This window comes from Poecilia reticulata, chromosome 9 (assembly GCF_904066995.2).
Source record: "Poecilia reticulata chromosome 9, P_reticulata-male-v2, whole genome shotgun sequence".
Taxonomy (NCBI): Eukaryota; Metazoa; Chordata; class Actinopteri; order Cyprinodontiformes; family Poeciliidae; genus Poecilia; species Poecilia reticulata.
The window spans coordinates 11,970,223-11,991,297 of NC_088838.1; the positions used below are offsets into that span (position 1 = coordinate 11,970,223).

Sequence of the window (21,075 nt, forward strand, 5' to 3'; positions counted from 1 at the left end):
ACAAAACATGAAAATATTCATGGGGTGTGAATACTTTTACACTATAACTACCACATGCAGGCAGCAAAAGGAATTAAGCAGGTGAGCAGTGACAGGAGGAAAAATGAGGGGAAAAAAAAGGTTTGAGGATCAGGCAGAGTAACGGACCGAGTTCAGCTGCTAGAGCAGCGCTGAGCTGGAGTCAGAGTCCGAATCATGGCTGGGGTGGAAGCAGGGTTCCCGGGTACAGGCGGATCCCTGAGCCCGCCTGTACTCTTGGTACTCCAGGCGGAGGGCTTTGAAGCGTGCCTCACTGAGCGAGCGAGGAGGGATGACAGGGGGAGGTGGGCCTGGGGGGGGGCATCAGGCACAGGAGAGGCATGGATGGAAATGTCATGGGATGAACTAACAAAAAAATCATAGCACTGGCACAACAAGGTGAACACATGCAGCACTGTTACATTAAGCTCACTAATAATAGTCATACATGCAACAATAAACCAAATTCAAACGTAAATGAAATAATCACCTGTCTGTCGCTGATCCCGGAGGCCACCAGTCTGGTCAGATCCCGTCTCTCTCCTGCCTCTCTGGAAACCAGCTCGACGCTGGCCAGACCTGGTGGCCTCCAGGACCTCGGAGTCCAAACAGGCATCGGCCGAGTCCCACTCGTAACTTTCATCTACTGACGTGTTCCTTCTAATGAGATGCACAAAAAGTGGTCAGAAAACAGAAAAACACAGACGTCTCACGATAAGTGTCATTTTGGCAACAGTAAATGAATCCATCTGAGGAGAGGATGCTCCACATCGTCAGTCGTTCCAGATGGTGGCGGTCTTTCACCTTTTCACTCTCCTCTCGGCCAGCTCCATCTCAGCTCTGTGGCGTTCTTGTTCCTCTGTGGTTTCTGGGGAGCTGAGCAGGGTGGGAGTGACGGACAGGGACTGCCTAAAGAGGCCGGCGCTGCCTCTACCGCTGCTCTGACTGGCATAACTGGCCCTGCCACCGTCCCTGAACTCGGCATCTCCGCTCCTCCCTATCATCCTGTCTGGGTATCTGTAGCCATCTCCTTCCCTGGGTGGGAAGGCGGAGTAATAAGGCGAAGGCCAGCTGATGCCCCGGGGCAAGTAGGACCTTGGAGGGCCCCTTCTGGAGTCCGAGTGTCTCAAGCCTTCCCCTCTGGGATCCGGCCAGTGCTGGTAGTATGGTAGAGGGTTAGAGGTCGGCATAGGGATAAACTGATGCTGGACAGACCTCAGCGTGTCTTGAAAAGAGGGGGACCATCTGGAGGACTCAGGGAAAATGGCAGCTTGGCGTCGTGGATCTGCGGGCTCAAGCATTGGGGACATTGAGGTTTGTCTGGGTGGGTACAAAGGAGTGAGGTAGGAAGGACTAGCTAAAGACCTCTGTGTGTGGTGGGGCCTCTCTAAGCTCCCCATGCTGGGACGCCGGAGTGGGATGTATTCTCTCCAGCAGGGTCCTGGTCTGGGGAGGGAAGGCGGCGTGCGGCCCAGACTGTAGGACTTCACCCTCACATCCGGGTTTGGGAACTCGTCCCAGTAACATTTCTCAGAAACATACCGTCTTGGGCTTTCAAAGTGCTCCCACCTCTGAGAGCCTAAGCTAATGGATTTTTTAAGGTAAGGGCGCGGCTGAGCCACACCAGAGAGAGTCCTACAGGGACCAAGGCTTAAGGATTTTTTCAGAAATGGCACAGGGGCTTGAGTTATTCGAGACACTATTTTATTAGTCCTGCTTCCCTGAGAAGCTTGTCTTTGGGGCTGCTCTAACAAAAACTCATCACTGTCTGCACAACTCTGAGAATGCTTTGATACAATGTCTGCCATGCCCTTAGCTGCACTGAACAATGTATGAGCCGACCTGGACCCAAGTCTGGATTCAGGTCTGCCGGTGCAAGTATTTCCTGCTCGAATTCTTGTTTTCTCGTCATAGAGCTCCTTGCTTGTTTTTTCTGGGCCCAATGAGGATGGCCTTGGGTCATCAGGAAATCTCACTCTGGCTGTCACTTGAGGAGAACGTCTATTTCCTTGTGTTTTATAAGCATCAAAGCTAGAGTCTGCAGAGCCTAGGGGATTGCCTTGTTTCTGACTTGACAGAGTTTGTGGGTTTTCCTGAACATGAACCTCCCAGTTTCTAGGAACTACATCAGGTTTTGCCACAACCGATTCTTCCTTGGGTGTTGGTTTTGCGGTGACATCGGTCACCTGACCCTCTTCCACAGGCTCATCCACGCTCATTTCAATGAAACCTGGAAGACTCAGGTATTCAAGGATTGCACTTGTCTGGTGTGGGGACATTTTAGGGGACGGTGCTGCAGGCTTGGCCTTGAAGGAGTCGGACATTCTGGGGACTGAAAACTGAGACTGGTCACTCTCGACCTCTTCAACAAGAGTTAAGGTTGATATGGGACTAGGACTGTCAGGGAAGAGACACTTGTCACTTCTCCTGGAGCGTGTTCGGACACTTTCCTTCTCTAAGTCGGAGTAAAACCCTGAAACGTGCTGGTCATCGTGGTCCTGAGTATCTCTGTCTTTGGACTTAGCTCCTACTTTATGGTGATCGTACAGCAAGGTTGAAGAACTACAAGGAGTGGGGTCCCTCGTAGTTTTGTGACCTATATCTGCAGTTCTCTCAGTCTGGTTATGCTGTACAGAATCTGAACTTTCAGGTCTCACTGTGTTGGGCAAATCCCGTAGTTGAGAAGCTAATGGACTCCTTGATTTAGAAACAACACCTAACTCTTGTGTCTCCTCCACTATGTTCTGCTCGGTGCCAGACTTGGTACACACCTCCTTGTTTTTCTGAAGATTTGATGACTTAGCTTTATCTAGCGTGACATCACGGGAGAGCATGGGTAGTGACGTATTCTGGGTGACCGGCGAGCTTGATGAATCTAAAGCAAGAGACTCCTCCGTGGCTTCTCTAGATGAGATAAGCGACGTAGTCTCACGAGGAGTCTGAACAGGGATGAGGCTAGTGACAGATGTGACGGGGCTAATGTCCCACTGCATGCGAGACGTGGGGAGCCTGTCCAGCGGACTGCTAGTGTTGCCAAAGTAGCACGCTCTCCTATAGTCAGAAACCCGACTTGTCACACTAGTGGGCCTGTACTTCTGTCTGATTGTAACTTCTTGAGGTTTCCACACAGGTTCTTCCACTGACTCGGTCTCATCCCTTTGAGGATGTTCTGTTGTACTACACCGAGAGGGTGCGTCCCTCACTCGACTGCGATGCCTTTGATCCGTTGCAAAATTCTTCAGCTCCCTCTCAATTTCTTCCCTCTCCTTTGCCAATTGGACACACTTGTTAACGCTGTCCCTCTCCAGCTCACTCTCTAGCTGGGAGACCAGGGTGCTGTTGTCGGTCAGGTGGCTTTCCATTGGTTGGTAGCCTCCATGATGGAGTCTGTCTCTTTCCAGCAGCCTCGTTCTCCTTCCCAAACTGGAGAACAGGTCTTCAGTGTTGCCCCGCATCCGACACCTACGCAGGGAATCGCTGGGCTTTCTTTCACTGCTATCAGAGTAAAAACTGGCTCTTTCTAAAAGAGTCTCTGAGCCTTGTTCGTCATCAGAGTAAAAGCAGCCATGTCGGGAGAAGTTTCTTGCCATGGCTCGTACCCTGCCAGGGGATGCGGGAGGTCTGCTTAACTCTGGCACATCCACCGTAAGCGGAGAGTCCTTCCTCTCGTCCTTCTCTGAGCTCAAAATGCTTGATTTTGGAGAGTCCCTGATTGACGTCCTGTTGCTCCCTGACCCGTGAACACTTCCATTAACTTGAAGGACATCCTTCTTTATATTTTTATTGGAAGGACTTGAACCTTCCGGCAGCGGCTGAACAATGAAGCGTCCGTCTGGACCTCGGGAAATGGACTCCAGAGCAGTCGGCGAAGGCGCCTGCGAACCTAGATGACTCTCAAAGAGCGTGTAGTGAGGCGGAGGAGATGAGTTGGACAAAAGCTGTTTCCGCTGATCGTGGTATTCCCCGCGGCTGCCTTTGTCAAACGAAGAGCGATCAGATTGTGATGACGAGGAGTTGGGAAAGAAGGGAAGAGGCGGACATAATTTAAACTTCAGGACACTGTCCGGGCTGCGTGAAGGTGATCGCGTGCTGAAGAAAACAGAGAAGAACAGCTTCAAACATTAGGGATGGAGACTATAACATTTTAGAAAGAGAAAATTTAAGGAAATGTGCATCAACCTTATCCAGACACTTACTCTTGAGATGTGCTCTTCTGAAAGGCAGCTGGCAGATCTAAATGAAAAAAAAAAAATGCAGGAGAAAAAATATTTTTGTTACATATTTCATTGTGCAAAGAACAAAACTTTAGGGACAAAAGTTTAGAGCCATGAAACGCAAAAAGAGCATAAAATGAGCACTTTAAAGCCCTTTGAGCAAATAGAGCATAATTTTCAGACAAAATAGTGTTCTGAGTCACAACCTCAATACAAGTAAGCACATCAAAAACCCAGTATAAACAACTGTTTATTAAAACAACAGGAAGATCAGCTTACCCTACTTATCAGCTGATTTGATACATTATCAAATAAATCTAATCTTCACTTTGTTAACTCACATCTGAGCACCAGATTTTGCTACCTTTGCCTTGTAGTGGACATTGTGCGATGCAATGACGCCTCAGTTTGTTGCTCAAAGCCAGTCACTCATCACTCTTCAGCAACTTTTGGCTGCATCTTAGCTGTGTTGTGAAAGATCTTTCTCTTTAACACATTTTCACGTGTATGTTTTACCTTGTCTCCTCTTTCTGCGTCTCTGCCGTCTCCTGTTGCTCATGTAGCACGCCGTCACCAACGAGAGGACGATTGCAAGAAGCAGAAAGCACGCTCCCCCTATCACACCAGCCATCAGCGGTTCAGGGATGACTTCTAAGAAACTCGGACGAAGTGGGTAAATTTCCATTCCTGCAATCAAACCAAAGTCGATAATTTAACTTAACAAATGTAGTTAAATATCCAGTAATATTTATGTCACTTTCAATCATAATCAAGAACAAAAACGTACCAGTTGTGGAAACACTCACAGACTCGCTCGGTACACTCAGGACTTTGTCGCTGCGTGACATCAGCCTCAAATCATACAAGGAGTCCTGAGTGAGAGACAGATTGGACTATTTAACAAATATTCTCCCAAACAGTTTGTTTTATTACTAGTAAAAAAGAAAAACTATTACCCTTAGCAGTCCTTGCACAAGTACTTCGCTCTGATTGGCATGTATGTTGCTGCCAATGATGACCCACTGGCCCTGATCTCTGCGGGCCTGGAGGACAAAACCAGTCAGTGGGGAGAGAGGAGCCTCGGGAGGCTGCCACCGCAAGAGAACGCCTCGCCCGGTCCGGTTAGCTGACAGCAGCGTGGGAGGTTCAAGGGCTGGGAGACCCGTGGCGGTTTTAGGTAGCTCTGTTGGCACAGCTAAAAGGACAATAAGTGTTCATAGGTGATCTCTTTCTAAAAGCAAAATGACGCTAGAAGACTGAAAGGAAGGCAAACCAAAGGAACGAACCTTTTGTCCGTATTGATACGATTTCACTAAAAGGTCCTGAGCCGAGTTTATTCTGAGGTAGGACGCTGAACTGGTAGCCAGTGCCTGCGAGTAACCCAGTCACAAGCAGGTAGTTTTTGGATGTCGGCACAGGCAAAGACGCCCATTCGTGCTTCCCCCTGGATGTCTGCTTGACCCTTTAAAGGATAAAATCAAAGTATGTAAATAGTTTCAGTTGTTGACAGCAGAAAATGTTTTATCCTGGGTGTGTTTTATAATACTGACCACACAGTAAATTTCTGGGTAAATCCACCGTCAAAACCTGGGACCCAGGACACGTTGACCTGGTTCATCTCTGTGGTTACGGTCACCGAGGACACAGCATGAGGACTGGTGCCTGAGCAACAGACAGACAGTTTTAAATCTATACCACTAACAATGCACACGTCATATATCCGTTACAGATAATGCCGATGCACTCACCAAGTGCAAAGACTACAGTGCCTGCACTGACAGTCGCCACACGATTGGTGGCCAAACACTCCCAGCCGCCATGGTGATCTTTGCTCAGCGGCTGCAGCAAGAGGGATCCGTTAGAAAGCACCGCGTACGGAGAGCGAGGACTAGGGCCAATCTGTCGGGAAGAGCATCGGGAAGTTCATGTAAGGGATTCATCAGACATGGCCAAGGCTCCAGAAAAAGCAGAATTTGTTTTCGTACCTTGCTCCAGGTTACATTTGGAGCAGGATCGCCACTGGCTTCACAGGGGATGATCAACTCTCGGCCGACTTCCTGGAGATACTCTGGCAGAGGGGGAACTCGAAATGATGGCGGGTCCTGGAAAAGCCACACTCTTTTGACTTCTGCACGTCTAAATACATTTTAATATTTTTATATTTAAGACCCAGAGAGGTACTTGTTGTAAGAGGTTTAAGAATCACAATGTTAGTGATAGTTTTGGTCCAAGCAAAGGCCAAATCTAAACCCTAATAAAGAATCTGTGGCTTGGCAAGACTTGAAAATGTCTACTCACAGATACACAGATAACCCAAATGACTAAAAGCCGTAATTGAATGGAAAGTTGGTCACACAAAGCATTGCTTCAAGGTCTGAGTTTAAATTTCATAATATTCAGTGTGAATACTTTCTTTTTACTTTTACAATTCTGCACAGCTTTGTGTCGTTCTCAAATAAAATCCCCCCCAAAAAAACACACGGAAACTTGTAGTTGCAAAGTCACAAAATGAGGAAAAGGTCAAGGGGTTTTGGTACTTTTTAAAGGCACTGCGAGTCTGAAAAAGGGAACTTTACCTGCAAAATAACTTTGGTGGGCTCAGACTGGCCCATTGTGCCGTAGCTGTTGTAAGGCGTGCAGGTGTACATGCCTACAGCGTTGTCATTGGCTGTCGCTATAAACACAGAGCCCTCTGAGTTCACCATCCAACCCGGGAACTAAACAAGTAAAAGACAAAAAAATATTAACTCTAAAGCGACTTTGAGAGCCAAATTAGCACAGATTGTAAAACAAGTGCTAACATTTACATTGTCAAGATTCAGCTCATTCCCGTCTTTGGTCCAGTTGACATACAGCACAGGCGGGTCAGCCTGCACAGGGCAGAAGATCACCCCCTCCATTCCTGCCGGCAAATAAGTTTCACGCAGCATTCTTCCAACGCGTGCCGGATCTAAAAAATAAAAAAAAACATAAAATAATTGAATTAAAAAAATTGCTGTAAAACACAGCAAAGCCACAAAGAATGAGACGGTGAGACACTAACGTTTCACTTTCAGATGGGCAGAAGCCGAGGGAGGAGTCAGTATTCCATTAGTAGGGATACAAGTGTAGTTTCCAGCATCTTCTGGGATGAGATTAGGAATCAGAAGAGTTCCATCCACCAGAATCTTCACTCTGGACCTGAGGGACCTAAAGACACGAAACGTGGTGCAGTTTATGATAAAACGGTGTATTAAAGAAACAGAAATGAAAGAAACACACACGGAAAGCAACGACTTCTACTAAACGGATGTGCAAGATTTAGAAGATGGTACGTTAATCTAAACGGCAATCTTCTTTGTCTCAGCTTGTTCATGATCACATGATATAATTATCTCGCAAACAATCCAATTAAAACTTATCGCATTACCAGCGTGCTTCGGAAATATTTACACCTGCAACTTTTCGAGTAGATAAGAACACCACGTGTGATATTTCCCTCCGTGCCGTGCGTCTTGATATGTATATATTTTTTTTACAGCAATGGACTCACTCGATGTGATAAACGTTCTGTCCTTGCTTCAGCCACTCGTAGGTCAGGTTTGAAGGGTAAGCGTCTGCCTGGCACTGCAGAACAGCATCCTGGGACATATTGAGCGTCGTGTCCTCAGGGGAGATGATGATGATCGGTGGACCTTTAACAAAAATCGCAATGAACAGATCAGTAATTACTTCTGGTCAGTTTTAAGCCACCTATATTTCACAGAATGACCTGTAGGTGGCGGTATACACAAGCATATAACTACCAAATGGTTTTTCTCCAGGAGATGAACTGATAAGAAACAAAAAGCTGAATGTTCTCATGCAAATGTGACAACGATTCCTTGATATTAGATAGGGTTAGGGTTTGATGACGGATCGTTCAACAGTCACCTTGAACCTGCAGCTCCGTGTAATGGGTCAGATTCCCCTCTGTGTTGGACACGTGGCATTTGTACACTCCAGAAACATTTCTTGTGACAGTGGCAAGAGACAGAGTGCCGTTGAGCACCTAAGAAGTGAGCGATAATGAAACACACATTGCGTGAGTATTTATTTAAAACCCTGCAGGGTCGTCTGTTGACGCGACTCACTTTTATTTTTTCATGTTTCTCAATCAGGCTCTCATCTTTGTGCCAGACGACCGTTGGCCGGGGGTTGCCGTGGGCTCCGCAGCTAAGGGTCAACGAGTCTCCGAGCAGAACCTCCACAAAAGTCGGCGGCGTCTTGATGAACACAGGAGGAGCTAGAGCAAAGACACAAACACAGAGGGGGCGATTTTCACTCACATGATCAAATTAGGTATCAATACATATACAACGCCTTGCTCTAAAGGACCATTTCACATTTTTCATGTTACCACCGCGACTCAATAGGAATTTTGTGTTATAATTCAACATAAGGTAAATCTGAAAGTGAACTGGAAGAAAACGACACATGGTTTTCAAAATGTTACGCTTATATTTTGGGGGGGGTGTCCCTAAAGAATTTCACATGATAGTTTCATGATAGTCTTTAGTTTCCCTAAAGACTTTGGTCTTCACTTTGACTAGGCCATTCTAACACATTAACATGTTTGGATCTAACAGCTCCGACTGCTTGTTTTTAGGGTCGTTTTCCTGCTGAAAATGATCTTCTAACCATGCCTCAAGACTTTTGCACATTCTAACACATTTTCTTCCAGGATTTCTCTGTATTTAAGTTGATCCATTTTGAATAGACCAGATAGTGGATTCAATACACTAACAGGCTGAAATCTACATGTAAACACAAATGTACGTCGCACTTCTATTATTTTTGTAAATATCTTGAAAACCACACATTCATTTTCCTTCCATTAACACTACGCGCCATCACATTAAATTCCAATATTATTCAATTAACTCTCAGATATGGACATAATACGATATTCAATATCATATGCAGTATCTAAGAACTGCTGCTGTGAACCCAAAAATGTGTCCTGCAGCAAACAGATGGCGTTCATCAACTGCAGCATCATCATATCAAACCTCTACCTCACACTCTGAGTGACATAACTCTGCTTCAGCTTAACCAGCGTGTGCGTGTGTGAGTGAGACTTAGAGTTAAGAAGCATGTGAGTCAAAGGCTTTGAGCATTTAACCTTAATCTTCAGCGACAAACCTCACAAGCGTTGGTCAGCTCTTCATGGCAAATAAAAACAAGGTGCGATCCCCAGTGTGCATGCTTTGACGCATTGCAATAAATGTTCAGCAATTTCCCTTCTGCCAGGGCCATCAGAATATAGCCAGACCCCATGCTGCAGACGTTCTAAATAAAGTCTAAACCAGCGACGAGCGACGAGGGAAGCAGCTCCCGCGTTCCCAACACCCTGCAGTGCTGCACCTGTGATGGAGAGAAAGGTCCATGTGCCATTTTGAAAGTTGTCGGTTTTGCTGTCCAGTAGAAGGATGCGACACTCGAACCAGCCCTCGTCCTCCAGGGTCAGCCGTTCTACCAGCAGGGAGGCGCCGCGGGTCAGAGACACACGCCCTGTGGGAGGAAGGGTGAGGGTCGAAAGGCAAAGAGGGAAAAAAAAGATTAACAGACGCACAAAGGCAGACAGGCAACGTCAGCATATGCAGGAAGAGGGCTTTTCATGCAGAGGACACAGCCACCCATTGTCAGAAAGGCCAGTGTCAAAGTCATGGACCTTCTGCAAGCAGGCGGATCCACATGCAGAGAGAGACTCTGATGAATTGTTCTAGTTTATAGAAAATAACAAATGACATAGTTAAGATTTATGAAAGCAGCAGACATCTTGAAAAACAGATGAGCAAATTAAATCATTAATATTTTTAGTCCCCATGATGCTCAAAACCAAGATCAATCTTTCCTCGATGTCATTCAGGCCCCAGGAACCTACAAGTGCACAGTTGGGAGTTGGATGCTGTATTTTCCAGGGAGAGGCATGGAAATATTTTGCTGTTGATGAAAAGCAGTCAAAGTTTTGACCAGGAAAAAAAAAAAAAAAAAAAAAAAAAAAACATACACAGGCACCTTGCAAAAGTAACTCATTTAGTCAGGTTAGAACCAGCATTTCATTGCGGTTTTACGTGACAAACCAACACAAAGTAATGATTAACTATGAAGTGGAAGGAAATAATTTTTTAAAAAGGCTTTTTAAATCAATCTTTGGCATCTGAGTTAATTTTTGTAAAAAGAAAAAAAAAAGACGTTGCCCTGCAATTTCTGCTGCAGGTGCTTTTGGGACCGTTTCTGTCAGCTTTGCACATCTGGACACTGAAATCTTCCTCAGTGAGACTCAGTGAGTGAAACCACTGTAACATATTCATTAAGCTTTGATCTACTGCAGCTCTGGCTGCTTGAACTTTCTTCCTCCGTCTTTAGCCGTCTCTAACAGGTTTCCTTCCAGGACTGTGACTTTATTGAGATGATCCATCTTCCCATCCGCAAAGCATGCCACACTTTTTACATTCATTTCAATTACAAATCTGGGTTTAAATAGAATCCCAATGAAAATCCTAAGAAGTCTGGAGTTGCATAATGACAAAAGAAGAGATAAGACCGCAAAGCAGTGGGGATTGGTTTTCTTATGTCTTCTTTGACCCAGAAATGCGCTCAGAAATGTGAGTCATTTCCAAGAGGGTTGTCTCGACTAAAAGTTTTACAAGAAACCAAACCTCCTCATATAACAATGAACAATCCTTCACTCCCTCATTCCCTGGCTTCAGCCCAAAAGTCAAGGTAGGCTGGGAGGATGCAAGCGACCTATCTCGAGAGGGAACTTTATTAATTTCCTACAGTGTTATATACCTCTTCATTAAGCAAACGACACTAATAATAATTAAGTCCAAGAAATTTTGTAATATCTCTTACAACACCGACTCCAGTTGGTTTAAAATAAATCCGAGTGCTTTCCAGTAACATTCATGCATAATGAATTTATGTAGCCATTGTGCACCGCAGTGAAAGTGATTGAGCTTTAACATTGTTGGCCAAGTCTCCCGACTCCAGCTCAGATGATGAGAAGTCAGTGGCCCTGAGGTGGAGTGCAAACACATGAATCACTGCAGCGATGGTTAAAATGATATGCAAGATGACAGATGAAGACGGTGTCCTGTCATTTAGGGTTTGGGCGGCTTAGCGGAGAGCTACAGTTAGCAAGCCAGAAATTCTTGAATGTGTTTTATTAAAGAACTTCGATGAAGGAAAAAAAAAAATGTATGTGACTCATTTTTATTTTGGATTCAGGAGTGCTGGGCTAAAAATGTAAATCTAAGACAATGCATGGGAGAAATGAGTCACTTGTTTTGTTCATTGGTGGGGCAAAGGATAGAAACGAACAAGAAGAAGCATGGCAGATGCACAACTGCATTTGTGTGAGCGAAAGTGCAGACACAGATGGACCGTGCGTGAGCGTTTCTACCACACACACCCAATGCACCCGCTTCCTCCGCTCCCCTCTGTACTTCTTACAACTCCTTGTCAAGCTTTGAAACTTGATATGCTAGTTGCCTGGTGACTGCAGCCTGGCTTTCAGGGTACACCCCCTCCTTTTATTCTGTCTCTCAATGAACTCTTTTTTTTTTTTTTTTTTGCCCTTCAATCTGAGGGCTTTAAATGACTGGAGGATGCGGGCAGGGGGGAAAACACACACGATGCTCCTACCAGACGCTGCCAGAGCAGTTTGAAAGTAAACACGGAAACGTGAAGGAGTTCCCACCGACCCGTTCTCTCCTTCCTGCAGTTTGCAGGTTAGGCCGACTGTGCGTTTTGCAAAATCACATCCGAGCAAAATCAAATAAATGCATTGCTAAGATGCTCATTACACATAAACTTTTTCACTTTTTTTTTATATAAAAAAATATACATGTAATTTGCAAAACTGACACAAATTCGTTTATAATTGAGAAGAGGAAGGAGAATGATTTGTGGCTTTTATTGTCTCATTTACAAATAAAGCTGAAAAAAAGAGTGATGTGAATTTCTCTTCAGGGAAAATTCTTTGTAGAATCACCGCCATTACAGATTCAGGTTTGTTGATTTATGTCTCAACTAACTCTTTTTGAATATCTAAAAAATTTTTGCAAATTCCTTTTTTGCAAAGTACCTCAGGCTCAGTAAGATTGAAAAGCAAACTTCTAACCCTAGCAATAACTTTTCTTCCAGGAATCCTTTTTTTTTTTTTTTTGCTCCACCTAACTGAATCAAATCTGAAGCGCTGTGGCTTGTGGAAAACCGCAAACATTACTTGTTTACGATTTCTTTCATCAGTGGTTTTCTTCCTGACAAACTTCCACAACCACATAGATTGTGTGCATTTCATGATCATTAACTGTCCTGCTGGAAGATTTTTGTGGATTTACGCAGCTCTGCTTCAGAGCTTCTGTGTTTCTTCATGATGCTGTTTGTTCACTAATGTTCCCGAACAAACCTCTGAGGCCTTCGTAGAACAGCTAATTAACACTGCACATTAGTTAGGTGACTTCTGAAAGAAACTGGTTGTATTCATTTTTATTTAGGGACATCAGACTAAAGGGGGGCTGAATGCAAAATAATAAAAAGGTTTGCTTCACTTAACCTTAAACCTTCTATATCCTGCAACCTCAAGCAGCATTAGCGTTATTTAGAGTCTCACTATTCAACACATTTTTTCAATCCAGACAACAAGACCCTTTGATTAATGCCTGAAAGCTTTGCATTTTATTTGCCTATGTGTACGGCCTTAAGACGGGTTGAAACACACACAGAGAGTGAAGACAGACAACAATAGGTAACAATTAACCCTGCATTCCTGTCGGGATAGTTGCTGTGCTTAATAGTTGGGTTTAATGATTGACTGACCTCCTGAAAGACGGACAAGCACTTGATGGGAGCGGCGCTCGCTTTAAAAGATCCATAAAACGAATGCCTTTGGTTTCAGGTCAGCATCTTTCAAACAGCTGGGCAGGGTTGGGAGACCGGAGGAGGGGGGGGAAATGTGCGGGGAAATGATAACAGGTATCGGGATAACTTTAGACGGTTTCCTCTAATCGTGCCATGAGGGGATCCTCCCACAGCTGCACATTTCCTCTGCAACCTTTTCTCATCAGATTTGGAATTTATCGCCCACTCCTGTGTGCAAGAGCGGAGCTGCTCATCGTGGGGATCGCTGAAATGCAGCCGGTGGAAATCCCTACGATGCCACGGGGCCCTGGAGCACGTGAGCGCGAGTACATGTTGATTTTCAAAAACCGGAGAGTGCCCTGCCCCCTGAAAGCCTGGTTTCACTGTCCAACCCCATCTTAACCCTCTCCCGCATCCTCCCCCCTGTCCGTCACTACAAAGAGACGACAACCTCCCTCCCCAGCTCCACCCCGTCATTCCTCGTGCTCTCGGGTTACCATAGCGATGAGACCGAGGAAAGCCCGGGCTGTAGGTTTAGATTTAAATTCAGTTGCTGTAGAAACACGACACGGCCAAACATGGGCAGGGGGCGGGTCGATTGTGCACGGGTGAGGCAGAGCAGGGGGGGTTTCTACTGTCAAAGATTTGAAAAATTACAAGCGGTGAAAAAACATCGCATTGGATGAAAATCCAGACCCCAAGAGACGGAGACGGGAGAATGAAAGAAATAATGAACAACAGAGAAAGGAGACTTTCCCTTTCACCCGGCGGGCGGACAAAACAACCAGGCCGTGTGACAAATGGCGCTTTATCCAAATTTGAATGTTTCATGTTGGAATTAAAACCTAAGATGGCACTTGGCAGGCGTTCTGCCCCGTCAGACGCTAAAAGCAAGGCTGCTCGTCTCTTCGGCGATGCGACTGGACGCAAGTGTGGAAAAATGGGAAACCAATGGCATACAAACAACCCTTCACGTGTTTGAATCGGAGAAGAACTGAGGGAGAGGTTATGGAGAGGTTACTCAAATTATGTGCATCGATAATCCACTGAAACCAATGAGAGGTTGACCTTCTTGACCCCCGAGCTCCAGCAGACGCATTCATCACTCCCCCCCCCGCCCCTACACTAACACAAGGTCCACCTTCAAGAGACAAACGCCATTAAGCAGAGCGATTGGTTGAAACAATAGCCGCAGTTCCATTTCCACCTCCTCCTGGATATTCCTTTTTTCCCCCTTCTTCTTCCAGTCGCAATCACATGACAGATCCGCTCTACGTTAAAAACGAGTCCTTGTTTCCAACAGGTTGAGCTGTAGTGCAGCCAAGGGTAGAAAATGGAAACGCTAATCCCACCAGCACTGTTTGAACTCTAAGACGCAGCCTCTTCATATTAGCGAGTTAGGTTCTCACCCGGTGGGTGGTGGGCCGGCAGCGACTCGGCTTTCAGAGCCGAGCCGCTGCCGGCTGGCCATCGTCTCCATGATGTTATCTCCTCGGGTTTTTCTTTCTTCTTCTTCAAAGCAAACAAAGGTGAAACCCCTATAAGTCTGGATGCTTTGTGATTACACAGCTCTTGTTCTTTCAGCGTCTAAGCAGGGAAACTGTATTTCATTATCTTAATGGAAACTGCAGCTTCAGTACAAATGTTTCCTTGTTTCATATTCATAAATAAAACAGGCGTAGCGCTGCAGATTTCATACAATATGCTGACAGGGAAACCTTTGGAGGAAGGTCGTTCTTTTTTTTAATCTGTTTTGTTTGGAGAAGCATCAGCTTTGCTTTTCTTTGTTCATCCACATGTGAGTAAGGGGCAGTGGTGCATTGTGGGATGTGTTTTGATTTGAATACAATCATAAGTCTGGGACCGGTCACTGCCTCGGACAGCTCGCCCCCTCTCCCGCTCCCCCCAAATTTCTCTCTTCAATCCTCCTGTCCCACTAATCAGTTTAACCCTCTTATGAATAGCTCTTTGTCGTGGGATAGATTACAGTTAACTCTGCCCCTCTCGCTGCGTCCAGTTCCTAGTTAGTGCGCTGGACGCAGCTTCACAAAGCTCATGTGCCCACATTTACTACAGCAACTCAACTTAATGCAGCCATAAGCTGTTTAGGCACGGCCACAAAGCGTTTGATTTAATGTTCAAATCTTCACAAAGGAACTTCAGAGCTCAGTACGCTTGAAGAGGCATTTCAACTTCTTCCCAGAGCAAAACATGGAGTCTGTTTGGGAATCAGGGAAAGAAAACCTTGTGTTAATTATTTCCTTGTGTCTGGTCATTGTTTCCGTAGTTCAGTTGGACAAGCTTTAGATAAAGGCTTATTCTTATTTTAATTTTAAATGTTATAGTAATAAGTTTTTCTAGTAAAATGTCATAATTTCCCAGATTTTGAGGTGTTGTCAGGCTTATTTTATAAATTTAAGCTATTTCTAGTTATAAACATTTAATATAATACATAATACCGTTTTTTAGACTCTATTCACATAAGGAGGTGTGATTTGTGTCACTAAATGGTACATAGTAATTTTATCATATTTTTAAATTATGGGGTATGGAGAAAATAGTAAAACTGACGATACAAACGGTTTTGTTTTGTCAAATGTCATTATTTGCAGCTTATCGACAATAACAAATCAAATCTCTTACTGTGATAAGAAATTTATTGTGATAAATGATAAATATAATAAATGCCCACCCCAATCGGGTGAAAGGATGGACAGGTTGTTATAAATGTTCTGGAAAGTATTTGAGATTACAAATGTTTTTTTTTCTTGCTTGCTTGACCACACCAATGAAATACTTCAATCAAATCTCTTGCATACTTTTCGAGACTCTGCAGGAACTCTGCAGGACGTGAAGCCTGAAGCACTCAGGTCCCTGCGTCAGCCTGATGGTCCAAGATTACAAAAATGAAAAACTTCAATTTCAGCCTCTTATGCTTATGTGTTATTGCTAGCTGCACAATCACCTGGTGCAGAAAAAAACTGATATTCAGGTTTATGCTTCAAAACATGCCCACATTTACATAAGCCTGGCTGTCTAACGATAAATTCCACAAAACTTTACTAGTAGGCGGGCGGTAAAAATTTTGAACCAGTTGTCAGCATTAAAGACTGTAAATGTTTTACTGACTCCTGCACGTGTGTGAAAAACACAGGCTCTGACTTTCCCGGGCGTTCACAAGTCACACTGGGAGTGTGAGGGCGGCCCGCTGAGATCTGGGGGTTTGCCCATTGTCGTCCTAACCTCGGGTCAGAGCCCCCCGCTCACAGTCTCTGCTGATTTTCTTCACAACACAGGAGATATTTGATCTAGCCCTGCGACAGTAAGCCATCCTGACACTGCCAGACTCAAACACATTGTCTGGACAGATTCAACTAAAGCCTGCTATTCCAAGAGTGTCAGTCACAGTTTGGTCTGGCTGTTTCCTCTTAGCTGTGAGCTGACTAATGTTTAGCCCCGCAGGGCATTGCAGAGAGTGGGAAACGGGCGACGGTGAAATATGAAGCGTTCTCTGAGAGCCGGACAGGCTCGTGTTTAATGGTTTCTATGGCTGGAGTGGGGACACTCCTTGAGCACACATGGCACAATCTCAAGCCCACCTGATATTATATCAGAAACAGCTGCTTTAATGGACGGAAACAAGCTCCGCGGATGCCACTCGCTGAGACTCTTCATCTCCGCTGATAAATATTCCTAATAGCGTAAACGACCTTGGGACGTAGCAGCAGGCTGAGGACACACAGCATCTGACATAATTTGCAATGCAATGAGTACAGCAGAAAAACTAGGAGCATAATCTACTTTAACAGTGAAAGCTTTTTAGTTTTAAACATCTCTAGCTCCTGTCTTGCAAAAGTAGGAATGCTCCTTTAACTTTTCACATTTTGTCACATGCTGGTCCAAAACTTAATGTATTTTACTGGAACTTTAGAAGATAGGCACATAAATGACAAGTGGAAAGTGTGCTGGATATTTGAATTTGAAACTCCTTTTTCTCCAAAATACTTAAGAAAATCTAGGAATGCTTACTGACTACAAAAGTTAAACAAATAATAAACTGAGTTCATCTGTGTGTTTTTTAAATCTTGGTATAAATCCAGGTGTTGTGTGAAGAGTAGAAGTTTGTTAGATAACATTAGAGAACAAACTGCATCATGAAAACACAGGAACGCAGCAGACACGTCAAACAGAAAGATGTGAAGAATGTTAAAGCAGGGGTTTGGTTATAAATCTCAAGCTCTGAACACCTAATGGAGCAACTTTTCGTCCAACATCCAATGCATCTTTGAGGATGCTTTACAGGGAGATGGATGCTTGTCAGAGTTGACTGGAAAGGGACTGAACTACGTACACAGTAATGCTGGAAGAAAACAAGAAAAGAGGCAGCATAACATTTCAGACTGGGATGGAGGTTCACCTTCCAACAGGACAACAGGTCTAAGCATACAACCAGAGCGGAAGTCAATGGTTTTTAGTTCAAAGCATGTTCAAGTATTAAGTTCCAGACCTAAATCCTATAGAACATCTATCCATAAAAGGTTGTCTTATTTGGCCAAGAAGAAAGAGAAAAAATGTCAGACCTGCAAAGCTGACGGAGACTTACATTTAGGGCTGTTGTAAACGATTATTTTAGTAATCGAGTAATCTATAGATTTTTCTTACGATTAATCGAGTAATTGGATAAAAACAATTATGAAATAAAATATTGGTAAATCTTCCATAACACCAGTGTTACTATCGGATATCAACATCAGTCTATTTTTTCCACATTTGAGCTTCCCTACCAGTTACTTTTTTGTAGACCGGGGGAGCAATACGGGATATTTACCGTTCCTCCGTTCAGAAACTCATCTACCAGCCATGTTCCGCCTCCCGTTTGTTCAGACCGGGATGATATAAGTTTATTGTGCGGTTCGTCCGTAAAGCTGCTCTTACCCTGTAAGCATCAACCCTCAGCCGCCCGCCGTGTTCAGTCTCTCCGCTCACCTGTATAAATCCTCCTCAGCTTCTTCCCGCCGTTCAACCAGCAGCTCCGGAGCAGAAAGGCTGCCGAACTCCCGGCATCGCGCCGGCCATTTTAAGGATGTTTATTGGTCCCACAAAAACGATGAAAACCCGGAATTATCACCAATCAGTAAAATCCCCGCGGGCCGAACTTGAAGATTGGACGTTATGCCGCTAACACGTAGCTTCCGTCAACAACTCAGAGGCGGAAGTCAGAGCTCCGCTCAACGCAAATAATGTTCCGGCTGAAACACGGTGCGCTAAATGATAAAACATAAATTAACGAAGCTTCGAGGCAGGTCCATTTTCCTTGAGGAATTTTAATAATCGAGGTACTCGAATCACTCGAGGAATCGTTTCAGCCCTACTTACATTAAAAGACTTGCAGCTGTAATCACAGCAAAAGGTGGTTCCACAAAGTTTTAACACATTTTACATTTTTATTTGTAATCAATTATGAAACTATGTATGGTTTTTCTTTACAAGAAGCTGCAACATAAAATCCCCTTAAAATGAATTAAAGTTTCACAAGACAAAATATAAAAGCGGTAGGAATAGATACAGAAGCATTTCGTTTAACTGGTAGAATCCGTTCTGTGTACAAAGGAAGTGAACAGTAGCACAGCTCCTCCATTATTCATAGATCTTCTTCCTGATCCTTTATGGGTTGATCTTGATCTTTAGCTTGACGCTCCCCCGCATTTTGCTCTTGAGTCTTCAGACAGGCTAGCGCAAAGATGGGGAAACATTTGGCGACCTGACCTGGTCTCGGCGTCAAATCTAAAATCCCAAAAACATTTTAATTTGAGGGCAGCATACATTAGAGCCGCAGCACTGACACGCTTCACATGCTGCCATCTGCCCCCAGTGGGAGGGGAAATATGAGGATCTGAGGCAGACGGAGGCAAAATCCACACCAGACAAAAAAACACACACAAAGGATGAACATGAGAAAACAGGGGAATTGTAGTTTTTTTACACTACGATTCACCTCTGCAGTGTTACTGAGTTTACTATGGGTGCACGTGCATGAGATGATGACTCAGACTGCAAGCAGCAGCTAAAACGATGCGTCGCAGTCACCTGATGCCTAGGAAGCGTGTTCCAGGTGACAGCGAGGTTCCTCAGGTATTTCATATGTTTCTCTCTGCCTCACCCATGCAACAAATGGGCTGGCATGTTTGGGAACTTTCTACTTTTTGGTGACCCAGTTGGGACAGTACAGGATTTGGGGGTGTCCCAGTGGTCTTGTCGGCTTTGGAAGCGCAACGGGAGGTTGTGATACCCCTCTTTTGTCTTTTGGGCTCCGGCAGACAATGATGGGATTATAGGGCTTCCAGCAAGGAAAACTCCCATTATTCCCAATGCTTCATCCATCCTCCTTCCAGCACAACAATCTCCTCTTACTGGGTCACCCTTCAGCATACTAATAAAACACTGTCAGCTCACAACCGAGCCCCCACCTACACTCCTAATCCCCCAGTGAGCAGCAGCGTTCCTGGTATGCCCCTTCCTCCTTTCTCGTCTCCACCCCACCCCCTCTTTAACTGTCGCTCACTCTCGCCCTTCCCCTCTGCGCTGATGTACAAGTGCGTGCCGAAAACACAGACTGAACACCTGTAATTACGTTGCTTTGCGTGGATTATCTATTTGGGAGTAGGGTTTGAACCCAACTTCTCCTCCCCAAGTCGTTAATAATACCAGTGTAGCCGCCTCCTTGCAACTTCCTTTGTTCTTAAAAGATGATGGAAAGTTTTGTTACCAATTAAACCTGTTATCTGGTGGGGGGGGGATCATGGTTTCTTGAACTACAGAAGCCAGAGGCTTTTTCCTCAAAGAGGAATTTGTGTTGCTTTTCTTACCTTTGTAGTTAGGATGAACACGAGGAGCGTACACTCCGAATTTAATGAGAACAGGTACACTGTAGCCGAGGCGCACCCACTCCACAACGTGCAAGGGAAAGAGGTTCGGGGTGGTGGCTTCTTTGGACGACGGGGTCAGACTGCAGTCCAGCTCTGCAGAGCCACCCTCTCTGGCACGGACCAGCGATGCCAAACTCTGAGACACACCTGGAGAGACGATGATATATCATCAGCGTAAAGGCCTGGGTGGATCTGTGCTGACAACGCAAGAGGCAATAAAGAAGGAGCGGGCAAATTACAGATGCTCCTTTCCAAGGAAGCTACAACCTCAAATGGAGCCGGCTCTGAAATTTTAGAGAACATTTTGGGGAATTTTGTTTATGTGAAGGTTGTTAAGGAAGAATGGATCAATTTTACTGAGAAAACTTAACCACAAAGTATGGAAAAGTTTAAAAATGACTGTAAAAAAACACCTAACTTTTTCAACTAACGGATTATGGTCTTTTGAAAATAATCAAGAGAAAAGAGCCGGAACGATCAGAGTTTTCTCAGGCTGAGTAGTGGCCCTTCCTCTGCTGCACACTGCCAGTCTGCTGGCTGAAAGAACACATCTTTCAGCCGTTTGGAAATATTTCTGGTTGTGCAAAACGCAAACACGAATATTAAATTTAGTGGGTATTTATTTTATATTCTTCTCCATGTATTGAAATTCAAATATTAACAAAAAATGTAACAAATAAAATTGTTAAAGATGTACTTATCATTGGGCCGGGGATTTAAAACTACCACTTTTCCCTTCACTTGCTCTGATCTGTATTCTAAGTCAAATTCTGAAAATCTGATTTTATAAACAGCCAAACTAACAACTTTCAACAAACTCATGAACAAACGGGATATGCTTTGAATACATTTAATTTTTCCATTTCATCTGTCAAATTCAGAACTGTCAGATAAAAGCTCTAAGGAAACTGGAAACATGTGCTGGCCAGTAAGAAGCCTGGTTGCAGCAACTGAAATAATATGTTTTATTTATTATCTTATCAGAAGTGTGAATTACTGCTGGTTTTCTGCTTTAACTAAAAGCAATT

At 44.5% G+C, this 21,075-nt stretch overlaps 1 protein-coding gene across 2 annotated transcripts in view; it reads right to left on the reverse strand.

Moving 5' to 3' along the window:
• The window catches only part of igsf9b (immunoglobulin superfamily, member 9b), a 32,288-nt gene that overhangs the window by 1,504 nt on the left and 9,709 nt on the right, over positions 1 to 21,075 (reverse strand). Inside the window, exons 3-21 of one of the 2 annotated variants that reach the window (XM_008419110.3) lie at positions 19,988 to 20,194; positions 9,618 to 9,764; positions 8,345 to 8,496; positions 8,145 to 8,262; positions 7,765 to 7,906; positions 7,276 to 7,421; positions 7,040 to 7,182; positions 6,809 to 6,949; positions 6,218 to 6,334; positions 5,981 to 6,131; positions 5,783 to 5,894; positions 5,519 to 5,694; positions 5,189 to 5,427; positions 5,020 to 5,104; positions 4,749 to 4,919; positions 4,215 to 4,251; positions 823 to 4,107; positions 509 to 678; positions 148 to 329 (exon numbers count right to left, since the gene is read on the reverse strand). In XM_008419110.3, the coding sequence (XP_008417332.1) occupies positions 160 to 329; positions 509 to 678; positions 823 to 4,107; positions 4,215 to 4,251; positions 4,749 to 4,919; positions 5,020 to 5,104; positions 5,189 to 5,427; positions 5,519 to 5,694; positions 5,783 to 5,894; positions 5,981 to 6,131; positions 6,218 to 6,334; positions 6,809 to 6,949; positions 7,040 to 7,182; positions 7,276 to 7,421; positions 7,765 to 7,906; positions 8,145 to 8,262; positions 8,345 to 8,496; positions 9,618 to 9,764; positions 19,988 to 20,194 (5,909 nt within the window). In that variant the 3' untranslated portion in view covers positions 148 to 159. The remainder of the gene's footprint in view (positions 1 to 147; positions 330 to 508; positions 679 to 822; positions 4,108 to 4,214; positions 4,252 to 4,748; positions 4,920 to 5,019; positions 5,105 to 5,188; positions 5,428 to 5,518; positions 5,695 to 5,782; positions 5,895 to 5,980; positions 6,132 to 6,217; positions 6,335 to 6,808; positions 6,950 to 7,039; positions 7,183 to 7,275; positions 7,422 to 7,764; positions 7,907 to 8,144; positions 8,263 to 8,344; positions 8,497 to 9,617; positions 9,765 to 19,987; positions 20,195 to 21,075) is intronic. The other variant, XM_008419111.3, reaches the window with a different exon arrangement.